Source organism: Eurosta solidaginis, chromosome 4 (genome assembly GCF_040869045.1).
Source record: "Eurosta solidaginis isolate ZX-2024a chromosome 4, ASM4086904v1, whole genome shotgun sequence".
NCBI classification, from domain to species: domain Eukaryota; kingdom Metazoa; phylum Arthropoda; class Insecta; order Diptera; family Tephritidae; genus Eurosta; species Eurosta solidaginis.
The window spans coordinates 258,819,887-258,843,956 of NC_090322.1; the positions used below are offsets into that span (position 1 = coordinate 258,819,887).

The 24,070-nt window shown below is 37.7% G+C and overlaps 1 protein-coding gene across 1 annotated transcript in view; it reads left to right on the forward strand.

The window, feature by feature from the left end:
• The window catches only part of CARPB (Carbonic anhydrase-related protein B), a 286,975-nt gene that overhangs the window by 23,230 nt on the left and 239,675 nt on the right, over positions 1–24,070 (forward strand). Inside the window, exon 2 of the mRNA XM_067780979.1 lies at positions 19,058–19,627. Within this exon, the coding sequence (XP_067637080.1) occupies positions 19,570–19,627 (58 nt within the window). The 5' untranslated portion in view covers positions 19,058–19,569. The remainder of the gene's footprint in view (positions 1–19,057; positions 19,628–24,070) is intronic.

Consider the following 24,070-nt stretch of genomic DNA (forward strand, 5'->3'; position numbering starts at 1 on the left):
GAGCGTGATATATCAAGGTATGATTGGATGGTTCTCGATAGACCATCCTTCTCCGACCATGCGTATATAAGCTTCAGCATCCCACTAAAGAGGGTAGAGAAGGGAGGAACCTTTAGAAACCCTAGGGCAACGAATTGGACTAAATTCCAGAAACATGTAGAAACGAAACTGGGACAACCCAAAGAGGTTGCTAATGTAGAGGAACTGGAGGAGTCGAATGAATTCCTAACAAGGACGCTTATGACTGCGTATGACAAAGCTTGCCCTCTAAGAAGATTCAGAGGAAAAGCAAAGCCGCCATGGTGGAGCAATGAGCTGAGTCTTCTAAGAAGACAGGTAAAAGAAATGTTTAAACTCGCAAAGACCGCGGAAAGCGAAGCGTGTCGGGACGAGTACAGGGATCTACTGAGGATCTACAAGCGTGAAATTACCAGGGCGAAGAGAAACTCATGGAGAAGTTTCTGTACGGACATAGAGTGCTCCAGTGAAACAGCACGGTTGAAAAAAGTCCTAGCAAAGAGAAACATAGTCCAGGGACTAATAAAGAAAGAGAACGGGGAATGGTCACGTGATAGTGAGGAATCCCTTGAGGTGCTTCTCGATACACATTTCCCATCGGGAGACGGTTTAGAAGAACCAGCAGACATCACTCACACTTCGATCACGGAGCTAGTGGTGCCGGGCTTGGTGACCGATACCAAGATCGAGTGGGCAGTGAAGACGTTTTCTAAGTTTAAATCGCCGGGCCCAGATGGTATATTCCCGGCCATGCTACAAGTCTCAAGTAGGGCGGTCGTGGAATGGCTTAAAATAATATTCGATGGGTGCATAAGACTGAATCATGTACCGCACTCTTGGAGAACTGCTCGTGTAGCTTTTCTACCAAAGGCGGGGAAGATCGGTCACGTGTATCCCAAAGACTATAGACCCATTAGCTTAACATCATTTCTGCTCAAAACCTTTGAGAGGCTGATAGATGTGTACATAAAGTCCAACGTGGATGAAAAGCTGCTCTCCACAACACAGCATGCGTACACCAAAGGCAAGTCGGTAGACACCGCATTGCATAGGGTGGTAATAAGCATAGAGAAATCCCTGGAATATAAGGAGTATGCTCTAGGAGTCTTCTTGGTCATTGCCGGGGCTTTCAATAATGTTGCAAAATGGCCGATTATGGATGGTCTTAATTACATTAAAGTACATCCTGCCTTAATCAGATGGATCGGCTGCATGTTAAATTGCAGAAAGATTACATCACAATGGGGATTGTACGAGGCCACGAAATCAGGGGACAGGGGCACGCCGCAGGGAGGGGTGCTATCACCTCTGCTGTGGACACTGGCCATCAACCAACTGCTCAGGCAATTCGATGAGGGACCCGTAAAACTTACGGCTTACGCAGATGACGTTGCAATTGTCATAAGTGGAAAATGCCTTCCAACGATTAGTTCTTTGATGGATCGGGCGCTTCGGGATATTCATACCTGGGCATCTAATGTCGGGCTGAAAGTCAATGCGGAGAAGACGGATATGGTCTTGTTTACAAAGAGGTACAAGGTCCCAAATTGGACCAGGCCTAAGTTAGGAACGGTGACCTTACAGGGGAAACCTTGCACAAAATATCTAGGAATCATCCTAGACAGTAAGCTGTCATGGAAGCTCAACTTGGAGGAGAGGGTCAAGAAGGCCTCAACGGCACTCTATGCATGTAAAAGAATGCTGGGGTGTACGTGGGGCCTATCGCCCTCTCTTTCTCATTGGGTTTTTACAGCGATTGTAAGCCCTATTCTATACTATGGAGTTCTTGTTTGGTGGAAAGCCACACAAAAAACAACATACCTCAAAAAATTAGAGGGGGTATGCAGACTATCGATGCTTTGCATTACGGGAGCCCTGAAAACATCCCCGACGGCTGCACTGTATGCCATTCTGCACATTCCACCTGTAGACCTGGTAGCAAAGAACAAAGCGTTAACGACCGCAACCAGGCTCGATGCTTCGGGGCAGCTTGAGCGCCGACCATATGGCCATAGTAGTATAGCGTCCTCAGTCACAAGACAAACAGACTACATGATTCCCTACCTGCACTTTGAGGGAGATCTTAAGGCCACAATAGAGGTGGACGGTTGGCGCAAGGGTGCGCAAATGGCGGACGAGGCGATACATGTGTACACCGATGGTTCCAAAATAGTGGAAGGAGTAGGGTCTGCGGTATACTGCGCTGATCCGGAATTAAGCAGATCCTACAGGCTGCCGGATTACTGTAGCGTTTTCCAAGCGGAAATATTAGCCGTAACCAAAGAAGTAGAAACCCTGGAAGAGAATAGCATAAGCTGCAACCGTGTTAACTTTTATATTGACAGTCAAGCAGCAATTAAGGCAATAATCTCGCATAGCACAGCATCTAAATGCGTGTTAGAGTGTAAGCAGTCTCTGGAGAGAATCGGGACAGGGAGAAGCATACATCTATATTGGGTCCCAGGGCATATGGGAATAGATGGGAATGAAAAAGCGGACGAATTAGCTAAAAAGGGCGCATCCCTTGAAGCTTGCTCCGTAGACGTCCCAATTAGATTGGGCGAGATTAAGCGAATGCGAGAGGTGCACATGATCGACCAAGCAGAAAAGGCGTGTGTTCAAGCGCGGGGCTGTAAAGTGGCGAAGATTATGTGTAGGTCTTACAACCTTAGACTAACACAGTTGCTTCTATCATTAAAAAGAGAGGACTGTAGACTCATGACGGATATTCTGACTGGACACTGCCTTCTGGCGTCACATGCCTTTAAATTAGGCTTGGTCAGTGATAGCAGGTGTAGGAAGTGCGGGTTGGAGGAGGAAACGATCGAGCACGTTCTGTGCTCGTGCCCTGCACTTGCCAGGCTAAGACTCCAGCTATTAGGAGTGATACAGCTGTCAGATCTAGAAGCAGCAAGTGGCTTAAGTCCTAGGAAGCTTCTAGTATTTGCCAAGAGGACGGAGTTATTTTGTAACATAGGTCCTGGTTTTTGATAGGGTTTTTCAGTTTGGTCGTTAAAACAAATTTCTGGTAACACTACGGACTCAATCAGTCTATGTGAGGTCCTCATGGACCGGCCAGTTCAACCTACCTACCTATGCGGCCACCGTGGTGTGATGGTAGCGTGCTCCGCCTACCACACCGGATGCCCTGGGTTCAAACCCCGGGCAAAGCAACATCAAAAATTTTAGAAATAAGGTTTTTCAATTAGAAGAAAATTGTTCTAAGCGGGGTCGCCCTCGGCAGTGTTTGGCAAGCGCTTCGGGTGTATTTCTGCCATGAAAAGCTCTCAGTGAAAACTCATCTGCCTTGCAGATGCCGTTCGGAGTCGGCATAAAATCATGTAGGTCCCGTCCGGCCAATTTGTAGGGAAAATCAAGAGGAGCACGACGCAAGTTGGAAGAGAAGCTCGGCCTTAGATCTCTTCGGAGGTTGTCGCGCCTTACATTTATTTATTTTTTATAAAAATGAATGTTTGTATGTATGTCACCGACTAACTCAAGAACTATTGGACCGATTATAATGAAAATTGGTATATGTATGTATTTTTCCACGGGGAAGGTTTGTATAAGTACTTTGATACCGGGTGACTAGGGTTTCGAGATATAGGCCAAAACATGGACCCGGGTAACTCGAGGAAGTGTTTGTACAATATGGGTATCAAATGGAAGCTGTTTATGAGTAATTTGACACTGGGTATTTTTTGTATCCCTGGTTGACTAGGGTCTCGAGATATAGGCCAAAACGTGGACACGGGCACCCCTAGAATGTGTTTATACAATACGGATATCAAATGAAAGCTGCTGATGAGTGCTTTAGTACAGGGTAGTCTTAATACCTATTGGGACTAGGGTCTCGAGATATATGCCAACACGTGGACCCGGGCACCCCTAGAATGTGTTTTTACAATATGGATATCAGATGAAAGCTGCTGATGAGTGCTTTAGTACAGGGTAGTTATCATACCTCTCGGTGACTAGGGTCTCTATATATAGGCCAAAACTTGGACCCAGATACCCCTAGAATGTGTATGTATTCTGGATATCAAATGAAAGCTGTTGCTGAGAGCTCTAAAGTAATTTTCATTGTGATATTCGATTTAGTCGCATCAACTTGGCAAAACTGATAAATATGCATGCGAAGCCGAAATAAAGGCAAGAATTAATAATACCCACATACCTATTTACATACGTCCTATTCAATTTGCCTGAAATTTGGTATAAAAATGTACCTATATTAGTATTTACGATCCTTTTTTTCGGGAAGTTAACCAGAGATGGACTGAGACTGGGATTAGAACTAGGATTGGGACTGAGACTCGGAGTCGGACTGGGACTGGGACTGGAACAAAATACATACCACCCTCTGGGATAGGCAATAAGGGATGAAGAAGAATAAGAAGAAGTTGAGAGAAGAGAAAAGAGAGAAGTAGAAGGATACTGAGAAAGAAATAGAATGAGACGAATATGGAGATAGATGAAGCGAAAAAGACGGAAGGAGGAGTGAATAAAAGGATCAGGAAAAAGTGAAGAGGGGTGGGGGAGGGCAGAGTTAGACGGAAAAAGCTATTAAAAAATGCAGATAGGCCAAATTTAGGGCAGAACAACGTCTGCCACCTCTGCTAGTATTTATATAAAACAAAGTAATAAATATTTAAATCAACAAGCAATGCAATGCATATATAATGTGTGAGTAGGCTATTGTGCTGAGCATAAACGGTATAAATTTGCTAACACTTAGGTATCTGTAGGGATAGATTATGCGAAATACTAAACTATATTTCCCTTCTAAAAATATTTGCCATGTTTTTTCGTTCATATACAGAATTAAGAGAACTAGTGATAGTTATTATTTTCAAATAGCCAAATACTAAAACAGAGCAACTGTTTTCACATGTACCTAAATACGCTTGGTTATATGAACAGGCGGTGCTACCCATCAGCTATAATCCAAAGTAACTAGCTTGGTGGTATTATGTACAGCACCAGTATGTTACTGACTTATGACCCAACAAAAAGATTAAATAGCTGCCTATCGTATTACTGCTATGCGATTAGCATGTGCTTATGGGACGGTGTCCGACTATGCTATGCGAAAATGCCAAGGAAAGGGCAAGATCACGAACAATAGTTAGGTGAGAAAAACGGTGGGAACAATCGGGGAAAGGGCGCTGGACCTTCATGTTAGTTCGGAACATAGTGGAATTGTACGAGAAGGAGCACGGCGAGCTGAACTACCACCAAACGCAGATATTGAGTGGGCACGGCGATTTCAAGGAGTATCTGTATAAGCCAAGAATAGATGAGGATCCTTTCTGTCCACACCGTCCGACCAAATTGGAAAACGAAGAACACGAAATTTTTCATTACTCTCATTTTCAAGGCGGAACAATTTCTGTTTACAGAGTTTTTCGAGGGGAGCCTTCCATTAGGAATTTTGTTCCCCTGATGTGCAGAGACATACATTGTAAAATGCCGCTTCTAGTAATAACGTTATTTTTTTTGTTTTTTTTTTTTTTCGTGAAAAATGGTTCGTGGTCAAGTGTATTAAAAAATACAACGTTTTTCTGTTATTGATACATGTCGAAAGGGTGCGCACAGAAATGCTCATGCGGCGACTAAATCCCCTATGGAGTTTGAGAGTAAAAATGTAGTTTATACCAAAAAAAAAATCAATTATACTTTTCAATCATCATCGCGATATCAAAGCTGTACTACTCATTAGATATGCAGCTAAGACACCAGTAATATTGCGAATTAGATAAAGCGCTCGATGCATACTTCAAGGCACCAAAGTTCTTTTCCTTTCCATATGACCTTCCACGTTCTCTGTACAATGATTTTCACGGAGACCATTCCTCATATGTTTTGTGGCAGATAATTTTCTAAAATATTATAGGTACACCTTATGAGAATTTTGTAAAAGATGAGGCTAAAGGCTTACGGAAGAGTGGTAATAAAGTCAAATGCACTACTAAATTATTTTTCGCGAAATTTTAATTTTGATATACCAACACTACTGTGATCTAATATGTTTTCTATCATTCTTAGCTTTTAAAATACAGCTAAAATACTGCCAAATATTAGAGCAAAAAATGCCACATTATTTTGAGTTTATTTTGTATGGGTCCAGATCTTTCCTTCAGAGCTGAAGTTAGTGCACCAATTGAATACCTTTCTCTAACTCAAATCAAAAATTGGAAATTTGGTCCGATATACCCCTAAAAAAAACTTAGGACGAGCCTTCCCTCCTTTTTCTAGTTTGAACGTTTACTTTTGTATGCTTAAGCAACTTTGCTTTCGGTATAAGGGAATACAGAATATAATGGTAAAGTAGTAGCGTAGTCTGTGAAAATAGAGATATGGGTGAATATTAGTGTAGGCGTAGTGCATAGGATTGGTATGCCGCATTGAGGGGTACAGAATGTAGTAGGAAATGTAGTCACTCGGAAACGAGATGAATTGCGTGCTTTCAATTTGCTATCGAAGTGTTAAAGGTTTGCTAACGATGAGCTATCGATTTGTCATCGCCGGGCTATGGTCATGTTATATAATTCTTGTTGACGAGTTGGTTATATGTAGTTGTATTATCGACGAATTGGAGACGAGTTAATGATTTTTTATCGAAGTCCTATAAATTTTATAGCGATAAATAAGATTATCAATGGGTCAAAGTTTGGTTAACGAAACTTTTTTGGTACTAATAGATTTTTTAACGAAAATTTATCAATTTTTAATCGAAAATTTACCGATGTGTTACCAAAAGCTAACCGAGTTATCAAAAAGTTATCCTTTCTTTATAAAAATGTTATCGAGTTGTTACCTTAAAGTAATTCATATGTTTCCGCACATATATCGATTTTTTATAAAAATTTATCGATTATTTGTCGAAAATTTTCTATTATAATATAAAATTTTTTATCGAAAAGTTATAAATTTTTTATCAGAAAGTTATATATTTGATATGGAAGAGTTATCGATTTGTTATCAGAATGTTATCAACAGTCGATTATCGACCAATTTATCGATTGTTATACCCGATTACAATCAAACTTCAATATATAATCAACGACACATCGATGTATTACCCGCGATAGCAAGCCGGTAAGAAATCAATAAGAAGCCGATGTCTCGGCGATTAGAAACTGGTAATTGGTAATTTTACTATATTGCTGTCGAGTATAACCCGATAATAAAATGAAATTTTGTATGTAAAAGTTCTTTTAAATTGAAAAGATTTTAAATTAAAAAAAATGGTATAGGTTGTCATCTATAAGAAGCCGATGCAGCTAAACGTAAAAAGTGTACGAAATTATTTTCTTCTCGTAACGTAACCTCTATAAATCACAACTTCAACCCCACAACTAGTTAACTGAAAAGCATTGTATTTTGAGATGTTTACACATCGAACTTTACAAGTACTAAACACCCATGAATTTTTTTCCTACCATAAGAGTGTACCGACTATTTATATGCCAGCTTAGAACGGCATCTGCTGAACCAGATAAACTTTTGCTTAGAAGACTTTCATGGCGGATACATATCCTGAAGAGTTACTTTATCACGGCTGAGAGCAGAAAAATTATTCAGAAATATTTTCTTGAAGAATTTTCAAGTTTAATATTACTTCCGCTAGAAAAAGAACCGGCAATGATAGTTTGGTATGCAAGCACACTTTACGCATGAGATGATATTCGGCATCTCCAGAATCAGAGGTTAGTAACAAGCTTTTTTGATGTTTTTATAACGTATAAAGCTTCAGCACTGTTTAACATATTTCTGTCATAACAAATTTTTCAAAAAACATATTTTAATCGCATAAATTGATGGGATTTCCATGGCTGGTAGTGCATTAAAAAAAAACTTTTTAAGCCACTGAAAGTTTCGCTTGCACCAATGTCTTTAGAAAGGGGAAATTAGTATATATCACAAGAGTACGCAACACTCACTGTCTTCCTCTATTTAATTACTCATAAAATGATTTTGTTTCAACCATTTATTATATTTATTTCCTTAATTTGTTACGCTGACTGCCGTGGTGAAATTTCTTACCTTGAAATAAAGACACCAAATAAACGACTCCAACCTTTTAGTGTAATGAAAATTCAAAGGTATTGCAACTTTTTTAATGCAATATATTTGATAAATTATATACCGAAGAATATAATGGAAAAAGCATGGATGCATTAATCATTTTCGAAGGTCACAAAGCAGTTGCTTGAATAATTCAAACGTTCGCTTTGGCCACCGCTGAACGGTCCAACAATTTGTCTTGGAATATCGCATTTCTTTTCCATTTAAGTGCTGACGTAACACAAGGTGTTGCATAATTATATTTGCATATAATACAAGCAAGTGCATACGCTCACACTTGCATTTTCTTATGTATGTGTATGTGTGTAAGATAATTTGTTTCGTTAAAGGCCTGGTATCTCAAAAGGCAGTGCATTAAAGCAATTGGACAATAATGGAATACCCAGCGTGTAGAGTAACGCTCGGTAGTAACTTAACATGTCAAGCAAAAATATGTAGGTAAAGAAAAAGAAAAGAAAAAACATTTTAACTGAAATTGGTTACAAAGTGTTTCAATAACCACTTGCATATGTGTATGTGTGTGTGTTTGGTTATATGAAACAAAAGTTGGTTGCATGCATTCTATAATGCGGCCAGCAGTGAAACAAAAAATTAGTTAGAGATAGTACTATCTTACAACAAATGTGTGACTACTCCTAAATATAATTCTTAAGTAAAGCAAAAACCTGTCTTAAAAAGTAAGCGGTTCTTTGAGTAAACCCATTTCAAAAAAGGAATTGGTTTTGAAAAAGGACCCAGAATCAAAAAGGTTCCCGGCTTTCAAGGAGTATCTGTTTCTAAAATGAACTCGATTCTAAAAAGTTCAAAAGAAGTACCCTGTCTGAAAAAGTATTCGAATCTAAAAAAGTACGGTGTTCTTTAAAAGTAACCGGTTGTGAAAGAAAACCGGTTCTGAAAAATTTTCCTGTCCATAAAGGTCACCGTAACCAAAAAGTGGCCGTCTCTTAAAAAGTACCCTCATCTGAAAAAAATTGAATAAGAAAAGTTGGCGACTCTTAATAAGTACATAGTTCTAAAAAGTTACCCGGTTCTAAAAAAGTACCTGGTTCTTAGAAAGTGATCGGATCGGTTCGTAATAAATAGAGATGGTCGCATGCATTCTATAATGCGTCCAGCAGAGAAACACAAAATTAATGAGAGATAGCACTAGATTACGACAAAAGTGTGACTAGTTATAGTATATGCTAAGTAAATCAAAAACCTGTCCTTAAAAAGTAAGCAGTACTTTGAATAAATCCATTTCAAAAACGGATTTGGTTCTGAAAAAGGACCCAGATCCAAAAGGTTCCCGGCTTTCACAAACTACCTGGTTCTAAAATAAACTCGATTCTGAAAGGGTTCAAATGAAGTACCCTGTTCGAAAAAGTATTCGATCCACAAAGAGTACGGTGTTCTTTAAAACTACCTTGTCCCGTAAAAGTTTGTGGATCTGAAAAAGTACGCGGCTCTATAAAAACCACGCTGTCCTGATAAAGTACCCAACTTAGAAAAAGTTACCGCTTCTAAAATGGCACCCGGTGCCGAAAAGCTACCCAGTTTTTAATGGCTAGCCGATATCAAAAAAGTAATAGGTTATTGAAAAAGCACCTTGGAATAATGCCAGGTTCCGAAAAAGTACCTGATTGTGAAACAGTAGTCGGTTCTTAAAACGTACTCGGTCCTTTGAAAGTAACCGGTTCAAAAAAAGAACAGGTTCTAATATATTACCTAGATCCAAGCAAGTACCCGCGTCTAAAGCTATCGGTAGCCTCTTTTTCAATAAGATAACCAATCTCTCACTTTGGAAAGGTCAGTGAACATTCTTTATAGTAGTACAACTACAAGAAATTTTAACTGCGAATAGTTTATATGCTTTGGGATAAAAAAATAAAAAAATAAATGTGATCCAAACATATCTACCACTGATTATATCTTGGCAAAAAGGCGTTTCACAGAAAAGTAAGTGAGACCATTTTTTCTTTTAGAATTTCAAGTTCCACGAATTTGGTTACTTTGAGGCTCTGGCACCCCCAGGTTTCTTACGGAACTAGGGGAGGTGGTATGGTCTAGAAGGTTCAGTGTGGTTATGGCAAATCATTCCCAATATGGTCTTGCTAATACCTCATTCCAGATCCATACTCGGCAAAGGACCATCCACCCAGATAAAACTCCCCTAAACTTTCTACGAATGTCCTTATCGTTACAACAACAACAAAAGCAGCCCTATAGAAAATGTTAACGCAATTCTTTAATTTTTGGAACTACTGTTTCTGATCTTCCCACAAAATTTGTCCGCGGAGGAAGTCCTGAAACATTTTAGACATGCTTCATATTTCTCACTTTGCACTTTGTTGGTGGCTGCCCATATGATGATTTACAGGCAGGGCTTCAGGAAGCAACAGTGCCGTCGTGATATCAAAGGGCACTGCTAGGGTGGTTGGTTGTTTTCCTTAACAATTAATATCAGACCTTTAAGCTGATCTTGTCGTGGAGGTGATCGTATGGTCAAGATAATGAAGTCAACAACTACGATCGATTGGGATGAGAAGAGGGAGAAAACAGCATAGTAAGGCGTGTATAAGCTATAATTCTGTTTTGGAAAGCGGAGGAAAAACGAACAAAGCGAGTACTGCTAGTAGCAGCCTACTAGCAAGTATATAGAAATATAGCTGAGAATAGAGCGAGATGGAGAAGCTAAGCTAGATCACAATACGTGATATCACTAAAAATATCCAGCGCTTGGAAGTCTAGCAAGAGGTTGGCATGAGCGCGTGAGACAGTGGAAGTAGTTTGCAGGCAGTTCTTCGACGGGATTAGGCATACTTTTAAAAAGTAGACATGACATGCACATGATTATTTAGGAGGAGTTGAGCGAGGTCAATCCTCCGGCTACTACTGGTTTGTTATCAATGAGTTTAGTGTAGGCGTGTTATCAATTAATTATCGACGACGGTTGAGCTGTTGTTGTTGTTGTCTTAACGATAAAGACACTCCCCGATGTTGATGGTCCATTGCCGGGTATAGATTCGGTATGTTCCGAGAACACAGCACCATTAAGGTACTGGACCCACCATCTCGGGAACAACTGATATGGCCACATTAAACTTTCTGGGCCATCCCGCCTCCCGACCCATAGTTCCAAGAGGAACTTGGGGTCACCAGAGCCTCGGCTATTAATGAAATATGATTCGCCACGGGTAGGGTAGGTTGACAATTGGCTTGGAGGAGCTTTATGTTGCGCTGGCAACCCCTTGACAGGGTTGCGTTACACAACCCCTTGAATCAATTTAGCCACCTCTTACTACAGGTATACCTACCGCGGGTATACTCTAATCCCCCTAACCCGCTGAGCTATCGATTTTTATCAAAAAGCTGTTTTTATATCGCAAAATGGTCGATTTTTATCGGGAAGCTATCGAGTTGTTGTTTGCTATCGAAGACCTATCGACTTCTTATTAGAAAGTTGCCACTTTTTTATTGGCGTGTTATTGATTTTAAATCCAAAAATTTTTTGCTTTGTTATCGAAACTTCAAAATTTGCTTACGAAATGTTAGCAATTTTAGTCGGAGTGTTACCGATTTGTTATCACCGTGTTATCGACTGCTTAGTGATGACCCGTCGGTTTATTATGAAACAGATACCGATAAAGCTTCAATATAAAACTGAAGTCGCCTGTACATCGTCGACAGAAAGCCGATAAGAATTTGCACTTACTCGTCGATAACAAATCGATAACTCACCTATAATTTTGTTTCGCCGATAGTATAGCAGTTGTTAGAGATAAAAAGGCGACGAAACCTTTCTCAAATAGCCCAAAATTATTCGTTTCTCGCAAAGTTGTTTCTGTTGTGTTTTAACACCAACCCTTCGCCGAGCTTCAGATAATTTCAAAACATTCGTTTTCTCTAGTTTTCTACATCTGTAAGCTTTCACGTCGAACTTTATAATTTATTGGTTCCTACGCATTTCTTCGTATTCATTTCGTTTTTGTCTGGCCATATCGCTCCTGATAAGACAGGTGTACTCCGGACTGATCTACCATAACCCATTTTGTGAGCAAAATATATAGTAGGCTGACTAGTTTGACTTGAAATGTATAATAGTTGCACCATAGTGTCATTTTGGCTGGATCTCGGCTACCCACAGCACATATCCACATGCACATGTTTGTCCGTTCAAATCAAATGCTTTTAAGCTTTGGCTGACTTTCAGACATATTCGCTCAGCTAATTTACATTTTATGTCATGTCATGAGCGTAATTGAAATTTCCTACCGCTAAAAAGGCAACAATGGCACTGACGAAAGGACATAATGTCAGCATACACTTTTATGTATGCTCGTATGTGCGTATAAAATACAGTGGAATGCCTGCCGGCTTGTGTACTTAAGTCTGCTGTTGCTTCAACGCACACACACACACACCCCCCATGTCCTGATTTATGTACATAAAAAGTGTGCATTTCAACCAAGTTGCACTTTTTCTACAATGATCCGCCTGCCCACCACTTCACTTTCATTGTTTTGCGGCTAATCACAAACAACGAAAAGAATTCGCCTCATCTCCTTTCTACCATTCTGTTGTTCTTGCATAGTTTTGCTTAGCTTCGTTGCTTTCTATTTGTAGTGCCTTTTTTTTCTTGTGCTTATAAAAATCTTCTTCTCTCCTGGTAATATTTAATATTTCATTTCTGCGTTGCAATGGCGTCATTATTATTTAGCTTTTCTGCTTTTCACCCTGTAATATGCAATATGAAGTAGCAAAACTTATGAGCACACATTTACACTCTTTCGGACAGAGGTGCGCAAAGAAATATACGAAGCCAGAAACGGAAGCTGCAACTTTATTGTTATTACAAAATGCTTGCACGAGAACTAATTTTTTTTAAGTGGAACTTTATGAACGAATGGTGTGGTAAAGAGGATGATGTTTCGACTAAGTGCTGCGTTTAGGTTTTGTGGGTATGTTAATGGGAAATACCATAAAACTTTAAAATCTTTAGGTATAGGAATTGGATATGGAAAATCAATAAGAACAGGAATAATAATTGTTAGATGTAGATGAGGACGAAGTGATAGATTGAGAGAAAGTGTATGTGAGCCAGAGTAAAAGTAATTGTAAAGGAAAGAGCAAAAGTAAAAGTAAGAGTAAGCGTAAGAATACGAGAAAGAGTAAGAGTAAAAGGAAAACAAGTATGGAAGGATAAGTTCGGGTGTAACCGAACATTACATACTCATCTGCCAAATTACAGCTTGCAAAACTATTAAATTACCTTCTTTTAAACTAAGTTACCTTATTTTTACCAATTTTCTATTCTGCGTCATAAGGTCAACCCACCTACCAAGTTTCATCTGTTTATATGCTTTTGGTATGGAATTATCGCACTTTTTCGGTTTTTCGAAATTTTCAATATCGAAAAAGTGGGAGTGGTTATATTCCGATTTCGTTCATTTTAAAAAGCGATCTGAGATGAGTGCCCAGGAACTTACGTAACAAATTTCATTAAAAAGATACCTCAAAATTTACTCAAGTTATCGTGTTTACGGACAGACGGACGGACGGACGGACATGGCTAAATGAATTTCTTTTTTCGACCAGATCATTTTGATATATAGAAGTCTATATCTATCTCGATTGGTTTATGCCGTTACGGTGTATCGTTATGCGAACAAAATTAGTGAGTATAATTAAGATTAAGAGTAGGCGTAACAGTAAGAGTGAGAGTAAGAGGAAGACTAATTGTAGGAGAAGGGGTGAGTGTAAAAGTAAGATAAAAGTAACATTAAGGGTACGAGTAAGATAGAAGTAATATTAAGGTTAGCAGAAAAACTAAAAATAGGAGTAACAGAAAAAGGGTAACAGTAAGACTAAATATAGGAGTACATAACAGAAAAAGTAAGGGGAAAAGTAAGCGTAAGAGCAGTAGCACGAGTAAGATTAAAAGCAAAACTAAAAATGAAACTCGGAATAAAAATAGAAATAAAAGGAAGAGTAGGTGTAAGAATAAAATAAGGGTAAGAATAAAATAAATGCAAGAGTATGGGTATGAGTAAGGGTAAAAGTGAGAGAAAGAAAAAGAGTAAGGGTAAGAGTTAAAGTAAAAGTGAGAGTAAAAGTAAAGGAACGAGTAAAAACGAGGGCTTCAGTGAGTGCAATACGAAGAGTAACAATAAATGTAAATATAAGAGCAAGAGTTATAGTAAAAGCTTGATTGTAAGAGAACGAGAAAGCGGGAGGAGAAGATGTTAGAGGAACAAGAAGACAGATTCGAATATTTTTCTTTCATAATTAAGGCGGAAATTAACTAGAAAAAGTAAATCTAATATTCTATTTCAGGCGATCAAAAAAGGTTTTGCTGGACTTGAGTAGGGATAGGAATTTTTCGTAGGCCATTAAATTTTTATTGGATTTTAGAACTTACAGAGTCCTCCTGCCTTCATATTACGAAGATGCCCTAACCACAATATGTCTTCCCATTCTTGAAAAGCTGTGAACCGAAAGCAGTGTATAAGCACTTACTAAGTTCCTTAAAAGCAATAAAAAACAAGTAAGGACGATACAATACCTACCTTTCATGAATGGAGTTCAGCACTAATCTTATCCCAATCGTAATATCCGAAAAATCGGCTGTATAACATGTTTAACATATAGAAACGAGATACACATACTTAAGCGGCATTTTCAAATTTAATTTAAAAAATTGATCGGTACTTTGTGTGACGATACAAAGTTTTATCTTGTGGACTGCATGATATAGCTATGACAATGAATCACTTATCTGAAAGATATATGAAGTAAAAATAAGATTTTTAAAAAATCTGAAGCTTTCTAGGTATTAAAAAGGGGGCAGAAATTACAAACAATTTCTTGTCTGAACAATCGGTTGTATGGGATATATACCATATATATTAACCAATCTCTACATGTTTATTACGCAACAATATTTCCCATATACGAAAGCATTTGGTGAAATTTGAAGCTTCTAACTAATATATTGTGACGAGTATGAGTGACACTAAGTGATACTCACATCCCTAGTCTGATGCTAAGTAAATGAAGTCACAACAACAATAAAGTAGACAGTCACTTGTATCTAAATAAACGAAACAATCATTATGTCTACACATATGTACGTATACGCAGCTGAGAAGCAACGCACAACCGCGTGCATATATCTGAGATACTCCCGAAAGTATGCAATACGAAAAGCTATAAAATCGTGCATCTGTAGCTTGATAGCTGATGTCCAACTAGTACATTCTGGAAATGGAAGCGCCTAGAAGATGCGAACGAGGAAACCAGAGAGTATAAAAGGCGACACCAGTAGAGGTGCAATAAGCAGTTTTGACTAAGACGCTATCTGACGAGCAATAGCAGTATTATTTATTGTGAAGTACTTTAATAAATGCCATTTTTCCATTATTCAATATTGAAGTTATTTATTCAACCGTTAAGTGACTCGAACTTAGTAGAAGATTGCAAATAAGGGGAATTTCAAGTAAACCCGTTACAATATTTAGGAAGATATTACAAAAAACCTCTTTTATGAAAAATCGGTTGTTTGGCGGATAAACGCAATAGTGGTCCGATCGGGTCGATATCGACAAATGTCCAATCCGACACCAAAATATAGCTGCTGACATCAAGATATCTCAAAAATTGAGGGACTAGTTTGGATACAAACAGACAGACGGACATGGCTATATCAACTCAGCTCTTCATCCTGATTATTTCAGTATACTTATTGGTGGGTCTATCACTTCTGCTTTAATGACTTAAAATTTTGAGATTTGTGAAAAACTGCATATTATACCATTTCATTTTCATGAAAGGCATAATGAGCGGCCAATAAAGAAAGTAAGAGGGGTTAAGGATTCGCTCCATCGTCATGCGAGGTAGTCGCATAAGGAGATTTTACATAAAAAATAAAATCATAAACCTTTGCAAGTGTATTAATTAGAACAACACGAACTAATTCAAAAATTTGCGAAGTATTTATCAGTGTATATTTATGCAATTTGCACCGACGTACAGGTGGTCTATTTTAATATATGGGATGGTCGTTTAGTTTTGGACATGAAGGCTTGAGCAACTATGCTATATGCTGCACAATTGGGAACAATAATTATGTTACTTTCACTAACTCATATATCACATATAAAAAGTATGCAATTTGTAACTTTTTGCTTGCTAAGATTTCACTTCAATATATTGTTGTAATAAAAATATTTATTTAAAAATGATAAAAGTCTTAAACCAAGTTAAAAATATTTACCAAGCTATTCATTAAACTAATATCTTGGTGCTTTACTCGTTTAAATATTTCGAAATATTTAAATTGTGGCAAGATTTAAAATATATTCACACATCAAGTTAAGAACAATCAAGGGAATTCAAATTATTTTTCGTATTTGGGTAATAAGATCCAAACAATCGTGTGTGTACAAATATATACCCAGCAGGAATAAAAGTTAATTACAAGTTCACCACATATTTGTGTTAAATAAATTTTTTGGTTATTTTTAATGCTTTGGTTATTTACGAATACGCGAAAGATTTTTCAAGCAAAATTTCTAGTATTTTGTGAACGAGACACAATATTTAAATTATTTTTTTGGTTTCTTTTATTTTGTTTGTGTTGTTTTGGTTTCATCTCGGGACTACTTACATTTAGTGATCCATTGTGATTATCCGCATCAATGCAAATTTTTTAATTATTTTTGAGATTTTTAAGACCATTTGCAAATACAAGGATGAGGATATTTGCCAAATACAATCACATTTTTTCATAAACGCTGGTGAACATATTTCAAGCGGATGTATACGCCAAAAGTCAGTGTGCTTATCTGAGCCTTCAACGGGGGTATTTCAATGAAACCATTGTCATATGTACTTAGCGACAATCAAGCCGAAGTCAAACAAAATTTGGAATTCAAACTAAAATCAGCATTAGTTTTGAAGTGCGTTGAAAACCTCAATCAACCAGGAATCAGGCAAGAGAACCCAATATTCTCGATTCGCTTCTAACAGTTGGCACAATTAGGGAGTATTTATTGCTAGATTAAAGTGAACAGAGAAAATATCACTAATTCATTGCGCTACTATTATGAGGTAATACTAATACAAATTGCTATATGGCAATGATAGGTCGTCATAAAATTACTTCAGAACTCTAACAGCTATTCTTGCATATATCGAAAACCCAACTGTGATCATTGAACGCAGACGGCAGGACATATCCTCTTGGAATGCGATGTAATCTCAATATGTAGGGCTAAGTTTTGGCAAGAGAATCCTCAAGCCAAAGTGATTACCAAGGAAGACGGCTTGGCTGAGTTGCTGTGAAGGAGATAGGGGCAGAATATACCAAGAGTGGCATTGCAATCTTCAACAATTGTCTATCTATAAGTTACTCGCGATAGAGTTTTGCGATTTATTCTACATAATTATTGACTTATTTGACATCCTTTGTTGATATAAAAGAAAATTTTAAATTTGAAGGATTGGGACCTTAAGATACATTCTAACTTAACCAGAGATGTTGCAAAAGGCCTTGAGTTAATTTTAACCATGAAATATTTTGTTTAAGTCGAAAAAAGACACTCCCTTAAGAACAGTTTTTTAAACCATCATAGCTCTTAGCCTATTTAACCTAGACTTTGGATATTTGCTATACGGGATATGTAGCTCGATAATGATATGATTTTGCAATTAATTGAAGATAGCTGAATATTTTCTGTTGACTAAAAGTGAGTTAATTATCAGTATCCCGGCAAAGCTTCAACTTAAGCAAGCTTGAAATTTTTCTGTAGGGTATGAACTAGAGATATACGCCGCCGCCGCCGCCGAATAGTGTCGCTTTTCGTACGCCGCCGCCGAGTGTCAAAAATATCGGCGCGGCGGCGGCGGTGGCGGCGTCCGGCGCGTTAATATATTTTCTACTCGTTTAAGACTGTTTAGGTCGGTTTGACATAAAGATGGCGGCCCTACCCAAAACTAGTCTCTTGGAGTGAATCACATTGATTATAGCCTATCAACCAAGTTTAAATACCACCTACACGTTACGGCTCCTTTTACAAATGTGAATACGTAGGCACATATATGTATTTACCAGGTTAGGCTTTGTCCTTGGCAAGAACACTCATAGTGGTGAAGAAAAGCTTTCCCAAGACAGTCGAAATAATGACCGTGTGTGCTACTACCCTAACGTAGTGGAACGTCGAACCAGTCTGAAAACTGAAGCTACGCGGTCATCCATAATGGTCACTCTCTAACGTTTTTAGGTATTTCTCTGGTGTAGCTCGGCAGCATAGCGCGACAAAAGCATCCGTTGGAAAGTCTTCGGAGCTACACCTAGAGCTTCTAGGAAAATGACGTCGGCGAAGGTATGAGTTCGAAGTCGCAGTCCTATAGAATCTGTGCTGGCATATCGTGTGAGGGTCAGGAGTCATGGTAGCGACTGGTGGTCGGGATTGTTACTGTTCGCACATCGGGAACTGTGGCTCTTAAAAACAGCCGAAAAAACTGGAGGCGCCCTGTGCCACGAGAGTCATGAGTATTAATAGACCACTAATAGCAACCGTAAGTCGCCGAAGCCTCTCTGTAGTAAGTGAACGAGGGAGAATCCCTCCGCAAGGAGCTACTCCTGAAAATTTTTGAACGGTCTGCGAGATCTTGAGGCAAAAACCCCGGATCTTTCCGAAATGGCCAACACGTTGATTTCCTTAAATACGTACAAACAAAACCTTTCCTAAATACTATTTTTTTAAATAGAAAAATCAAGCTTTTTAAAGTAAGAAAACCGGCTTCACCGGCGCGCCACCCACGCCACCGCCCCCGGTATATAATAGAGCCTACGCCGCCGCCGCCGATAAAGTGATCGGCGTAAACCTCTAGTATGAACTGAGATATATACACACATATATGCTAACCAATCTAATTCATTTGAAATTTTCAATTATTTTTGCAGTGCAATTGAAGCAACGTTACATATCAACAAACATATATTCAACAATAACTGAGAACTTTTCACACAAAAGTGAAGTGCTAACAGTAAACAAAAATATAATCAAATAAATTTCAGCAGCATAAGAGAGATACAAACAGACACACGCAATGCAGACGACGACGACCATGAAAAGCTGCCCGAATGTAAAAGGCTTAAAAATCATTGCCTGAAATGGAGAATTTTCAAAGCATGCAGCACTTGACAAGCCAACAGTAGTTGCGGCTTAGAGAGCAGTCAGTTGAAAATAAAAGCAGCTGTAGTGATATAATAAAAATAAAAACATACATACATATCTACGTACAAACATGTTTATACAAAAGCACAAAATAACATCAGACGGCTACGAAATCCTATTTGCAAATTTAAATTTCGCACGTGCATAAATATACACACACACACAGGCATATGCACACAAATATTCAAACAAAGATCAGAGCCCCATCTACAATTAAACCATCATATTCGAATGAAAAATGAATCTAGGAGAGTTGATGTCTTACTTTTGTTTGTTGCTTTTCACAAGAACTCAAGGTGAGTACAACAAAAATTGAAATAAGAAAAATCTAAATTGCTTATTTATTTTTATAACAAGCTGCACTATAGTTAAACATATATTTAACAAGTAAGGAAGGCAAAGTTCTGGTGTAACCGAACATTACATACTCAGCTGAGAGCTTTGGAGACAAAATAAGCGAAAATCATCTTGTAGGAAAACGACCCTAGGGTAACCCTGGAATGTGTTCGTATGATACGGCTATCAAATGGAAGGTATTAAAGAGTATTTTGAAAGAGAGTGGGATCTAGTTCTATAGGCGGATGCCTTTTCGAGACATCGCCATAAAGGTGGATTAGCTGTGACTCTGTAATGTGTTTGTACGATATGGGTATCAAATTGAAGGTATTAATGAGGGTTTTAAAAGGGAGTTTAGTTGTATATGTGAAGGCGTTTTCGAGATATCGCCCAAAATGTGGACCAGAGTGACCCAGAACATGATCTGTCGGGTACCGCTAATTTATTTATATATGTAACTAGCTTATGCCCGTGGGTTTTACCCCAAGTTTCTATTAAAATATGCGGGCTACGCGTAACTGGCCATGGGTAAAACATGAGTTGGTAAGATTGACTTCTGCTACAGCTAATGACTGTTGTTTTATGATATATTCATATTGGTAACAGGATTCCCCTGGCGTAGGTGAGGTTGACAATTGAGTTGCAGAAGCCCTGAAGATATAAATGTTTGTATTGCGCTCATCAATCCCTTGATTCGCAGCTAATGATCGTCCTTGAGCTTCATTGATAGGAATAGTAAATTTGAGGCATTTAAAATTGAAAAGACAAATCTATCGGTATCAATGGAATCCTTGGTCTTAAACTTTTTTGTTTTCGAAATTTTCCGATAAATTTAATTGCTGCAATGACATTCGTAAAAGTTTTGTGATGAAAAGCCTTGTCCCACTACATGAGCGTGGAGAATCGAAATAACGAAGCAGAAATATTATTATATTATGGGCCCTTTTTTAAGGATCAGTCGACGAGGAGAAATTTTGGGACTCTTCCACGACTGTGTTAATAGAGTTATAAGTTGTCTTGGTTCTAGTACAATTAACATCCTCATTTTAAGGTGCCTAAAATTCTTTTCTTAAAGCCATTTATAGTTTGTAAAGATAGATTCAATATTTGGAAGTAACATTAGCTATAAAAGCTTCAGGTGATGTCATAATTTCTCAAAAACTTGCAGGAAAAGAAATCAAATCAGTTAGTAAAGAAATAGGAATTTTGCCATAATTAATTTCAAGAAGTTGTTTAACAAAAGCTGCTGCTGAAGTGTTTCCGCCAAATTTCCCTTTTATATATCCAAAGGAAGTAAATTTTTTTAAGTAAAACCGTCTATAGACGAAAAAGCACGCATATACTTCAGCTGCGGCTGTTCCAGCAAGTAACAGGAAAGCACCATCTTTGGATTGGTGATTACACCCTAAATTCTTCGGGGTTTGGTCTAAAACTTGCACCGACTGTTTATGAGTCATGGTGCACACATCCCACACCCTCATTTTGGCCTGACCGTTTGCTTATGTTGCACACCGGTGTATAAGATGTTTGCAGACAGTGTTCATTTAAATGCGGAGTTGTACGTCCACCACACATAGGGTATCCACGGTATCTGATAAAGCAACTGCCATAATGATTTCTCTTTTTGCTCTTACATCATTTTATATCAAATTAAACAGAAATGTTTTTTTTTTTTCGGTATCTCCAGGCGTATCCAAAAATACCTACCCTGAAGATAACATAAAAGAATACTAAAGGAATAACAGCCAAACCCAACCCTGCAATCAAACTTTATGAGTTGAAATAACCTAAGTTTTTAAGGCAGCCATAGTTCTGAAAGTCCCATTTGGATTGCTTTTTTTTTCAATTCCATATATTCCTTGTGTTGTTAGGACTTAAGGTCATATAGCTCCTTACTAATTTTCATTATTCCGTTTGTATGGGAGGTGCAACGCCCCTTCTTACTCACCCCTTATTTTCTTCTTAGTGGTGTTAGGGATTTACAGGATTTTACAGGATTTCAATGTTCTTGGAATATTTCCAGAGTTATGCTGTATGAAACATTCCATTTGTATGGTAGGTGCCACTCCCTTTCTTTATATTGAAGTTATGTTTAGCCTATGACCATCTTTGGAAGGTGTCTAGTGCGTGATTCAAACTTAGTTGTGATCGGCCGATCCGTTTAGGGCACAACCCGATTTATACCTACATACAAACATTCATAATTTTAACTTTATGTATATATAGATAGAAAATGTGGATATACTGAAGTTGGCAAAAAATTTTAACGGCGGAAGATTACTAAACATCCAAAAGGAATAACAGCCAAACAACTCTGTAGCCAAACTTTAGTTGTTATAATAACCTAAGTTTGTACTGCAGCCATAGTTCTGAAAAATTACACTTTAAGAAGGTGCCATGCCCCTTTTCCCCAATTCCACATTTTACTGGAGGTGTTAGGACTTAACCTCATATAGCTCCTTACTAATTTTCACTATCCTACCATTACTACATCCAGAGATATGCAGATACGCCTCTTTTCACCCATCCTACATTTTCTTGGGAGTGTTAGGGGTTGACCTCATATAACTCCTTACTGAATTTCAATGTTCTAGCATGAACACCTTCAGAGTTATGTAGTATTAAATATCTATTTTGCACGGGAGGTGCCACGCCCCTTTTCTATATCGATATTATTTTTAGCCTATGACCATCCTTGCAAGGTTTCTAATGGGTTGTGCAAATTTGGTTGCGATCGGTCTATCCGTTTAGGACGCAACTCGATCTATACCTACATACATACATAATTTGAATTTGATATATATATATATATAGATAGATGCCACGAACAGTATTCCTGCCATGATTCCAAGGGCTGCTGATGTCACCCTGCAAAACTTTTTCATTTTCTTCTACTTAATATGATAGGTGTCACACCCATTTTACAAAGTTTTTTCTAAAGTTATATTTTGCGTCAAAAAACCAATACAATCACCATGTTTCATCACTTTTTTCGTATTTGGTATTTTTTCGGTTTTTCGAGATTCTCGATATTGAAAAAGTGGGCATGGTTATAGTCCGATTTCATTCATTTTAAATAGCGATCTGAGATGAGTGCTCAGGAACTTACATACCAAATTTCATTAAGATACCTCAAAATTTACTCAGGTTATCGTGCTTACGGACAGACGTATGGACGGACGGACATGGCTAAATTAATTTCTTTTTTCACCCAGATTATCTTGATATCTTGATATATAGAAGCGTATATCTACATCGATTAGTTGATGCCGTTACGTTGAACGTGCGAACAAAATTAATATACTCTGTGAGCTCTGCTCAGCTGAGTATAAAAATGCTTCATATGAATAGAGTCTAGGTACTTCGTCCGCCCGTGTGTCTATAAGCTACAACTATAGTAACAGTTGAGATATTTAAATAATAAAAATTTGGATGGGTTCCTATAAGGGAATCTAGAATGTAAGTGTAAGCGTAGTTTAAGCGTAAACGTAGCCTTGGAAGTGGTAGACTAGACTATAGCACAATGTGGGATCAAAATACGTGTTAGAGTTCATAATCAGGCAACAAATAAATCAATGGAAATTTAGAGAGGACAGCAAAACGAATGGATGATGAGTATATAAAGGAGAAAGAGAAACAACAAAGACAAAGAAATAAATAAAAAGGAGAGGAAAGAAACAGAGGAGGAGGGAGAAAAAAACAGTATAACAACAATGTCGATTATGAAGGGGATGAAAATAGTAATACTTATGGTTATATATCGTTTAAAAATGATATTATCTCATTTCATAAAATTTTTAAAAGTTTCTCTCAATTGAGTTATGTAGTTTTGTCATGAGGTTACTTTCTGACTTTATTTTTGTATCCTCTAAAAATTGTTTCTGTGTTTCTATAATTGCTTTGTAATCCTTTTCTTCTACTATTTGGAGCAATTTTTTCTCTATTCCTCTTATAGTGTCTTTTGCTAGTTTTATTTGTATGTTCGTTTCTTTTCCTCTAAGCTTAAGACTTTTTCCAAAATTTTCTTTCTAGCTTCTCCGTTTCCTTTTTCGTTTTATCTGATTTGAAACCTTTTGTAAATTTACCAGTTCCAAATTCACATTAAGTAAATAAGTAAATATTTGGCCCAATTCAATCATATTAGAAAAGTAAAATATTTTGGACGATTTTGTGTATTTTGGCAAATGTCAGAAGCATAGAGAAAATCTTGCAAAATTGTATAACGCATTACTGACAATAAGTCCCAAAAGCACATTCAGTGAAAGAGCATTTTCTGTCTCAAGTTTCATAAAGACTAAAAAAAGAATATATTGAGCCTGAAACATTAAAACTGTATTTTATTTTTAAAAGATTACTTTAAGCGCAATAAGTAAAGTCTTCACATATAAGGACTTTTTGTTACC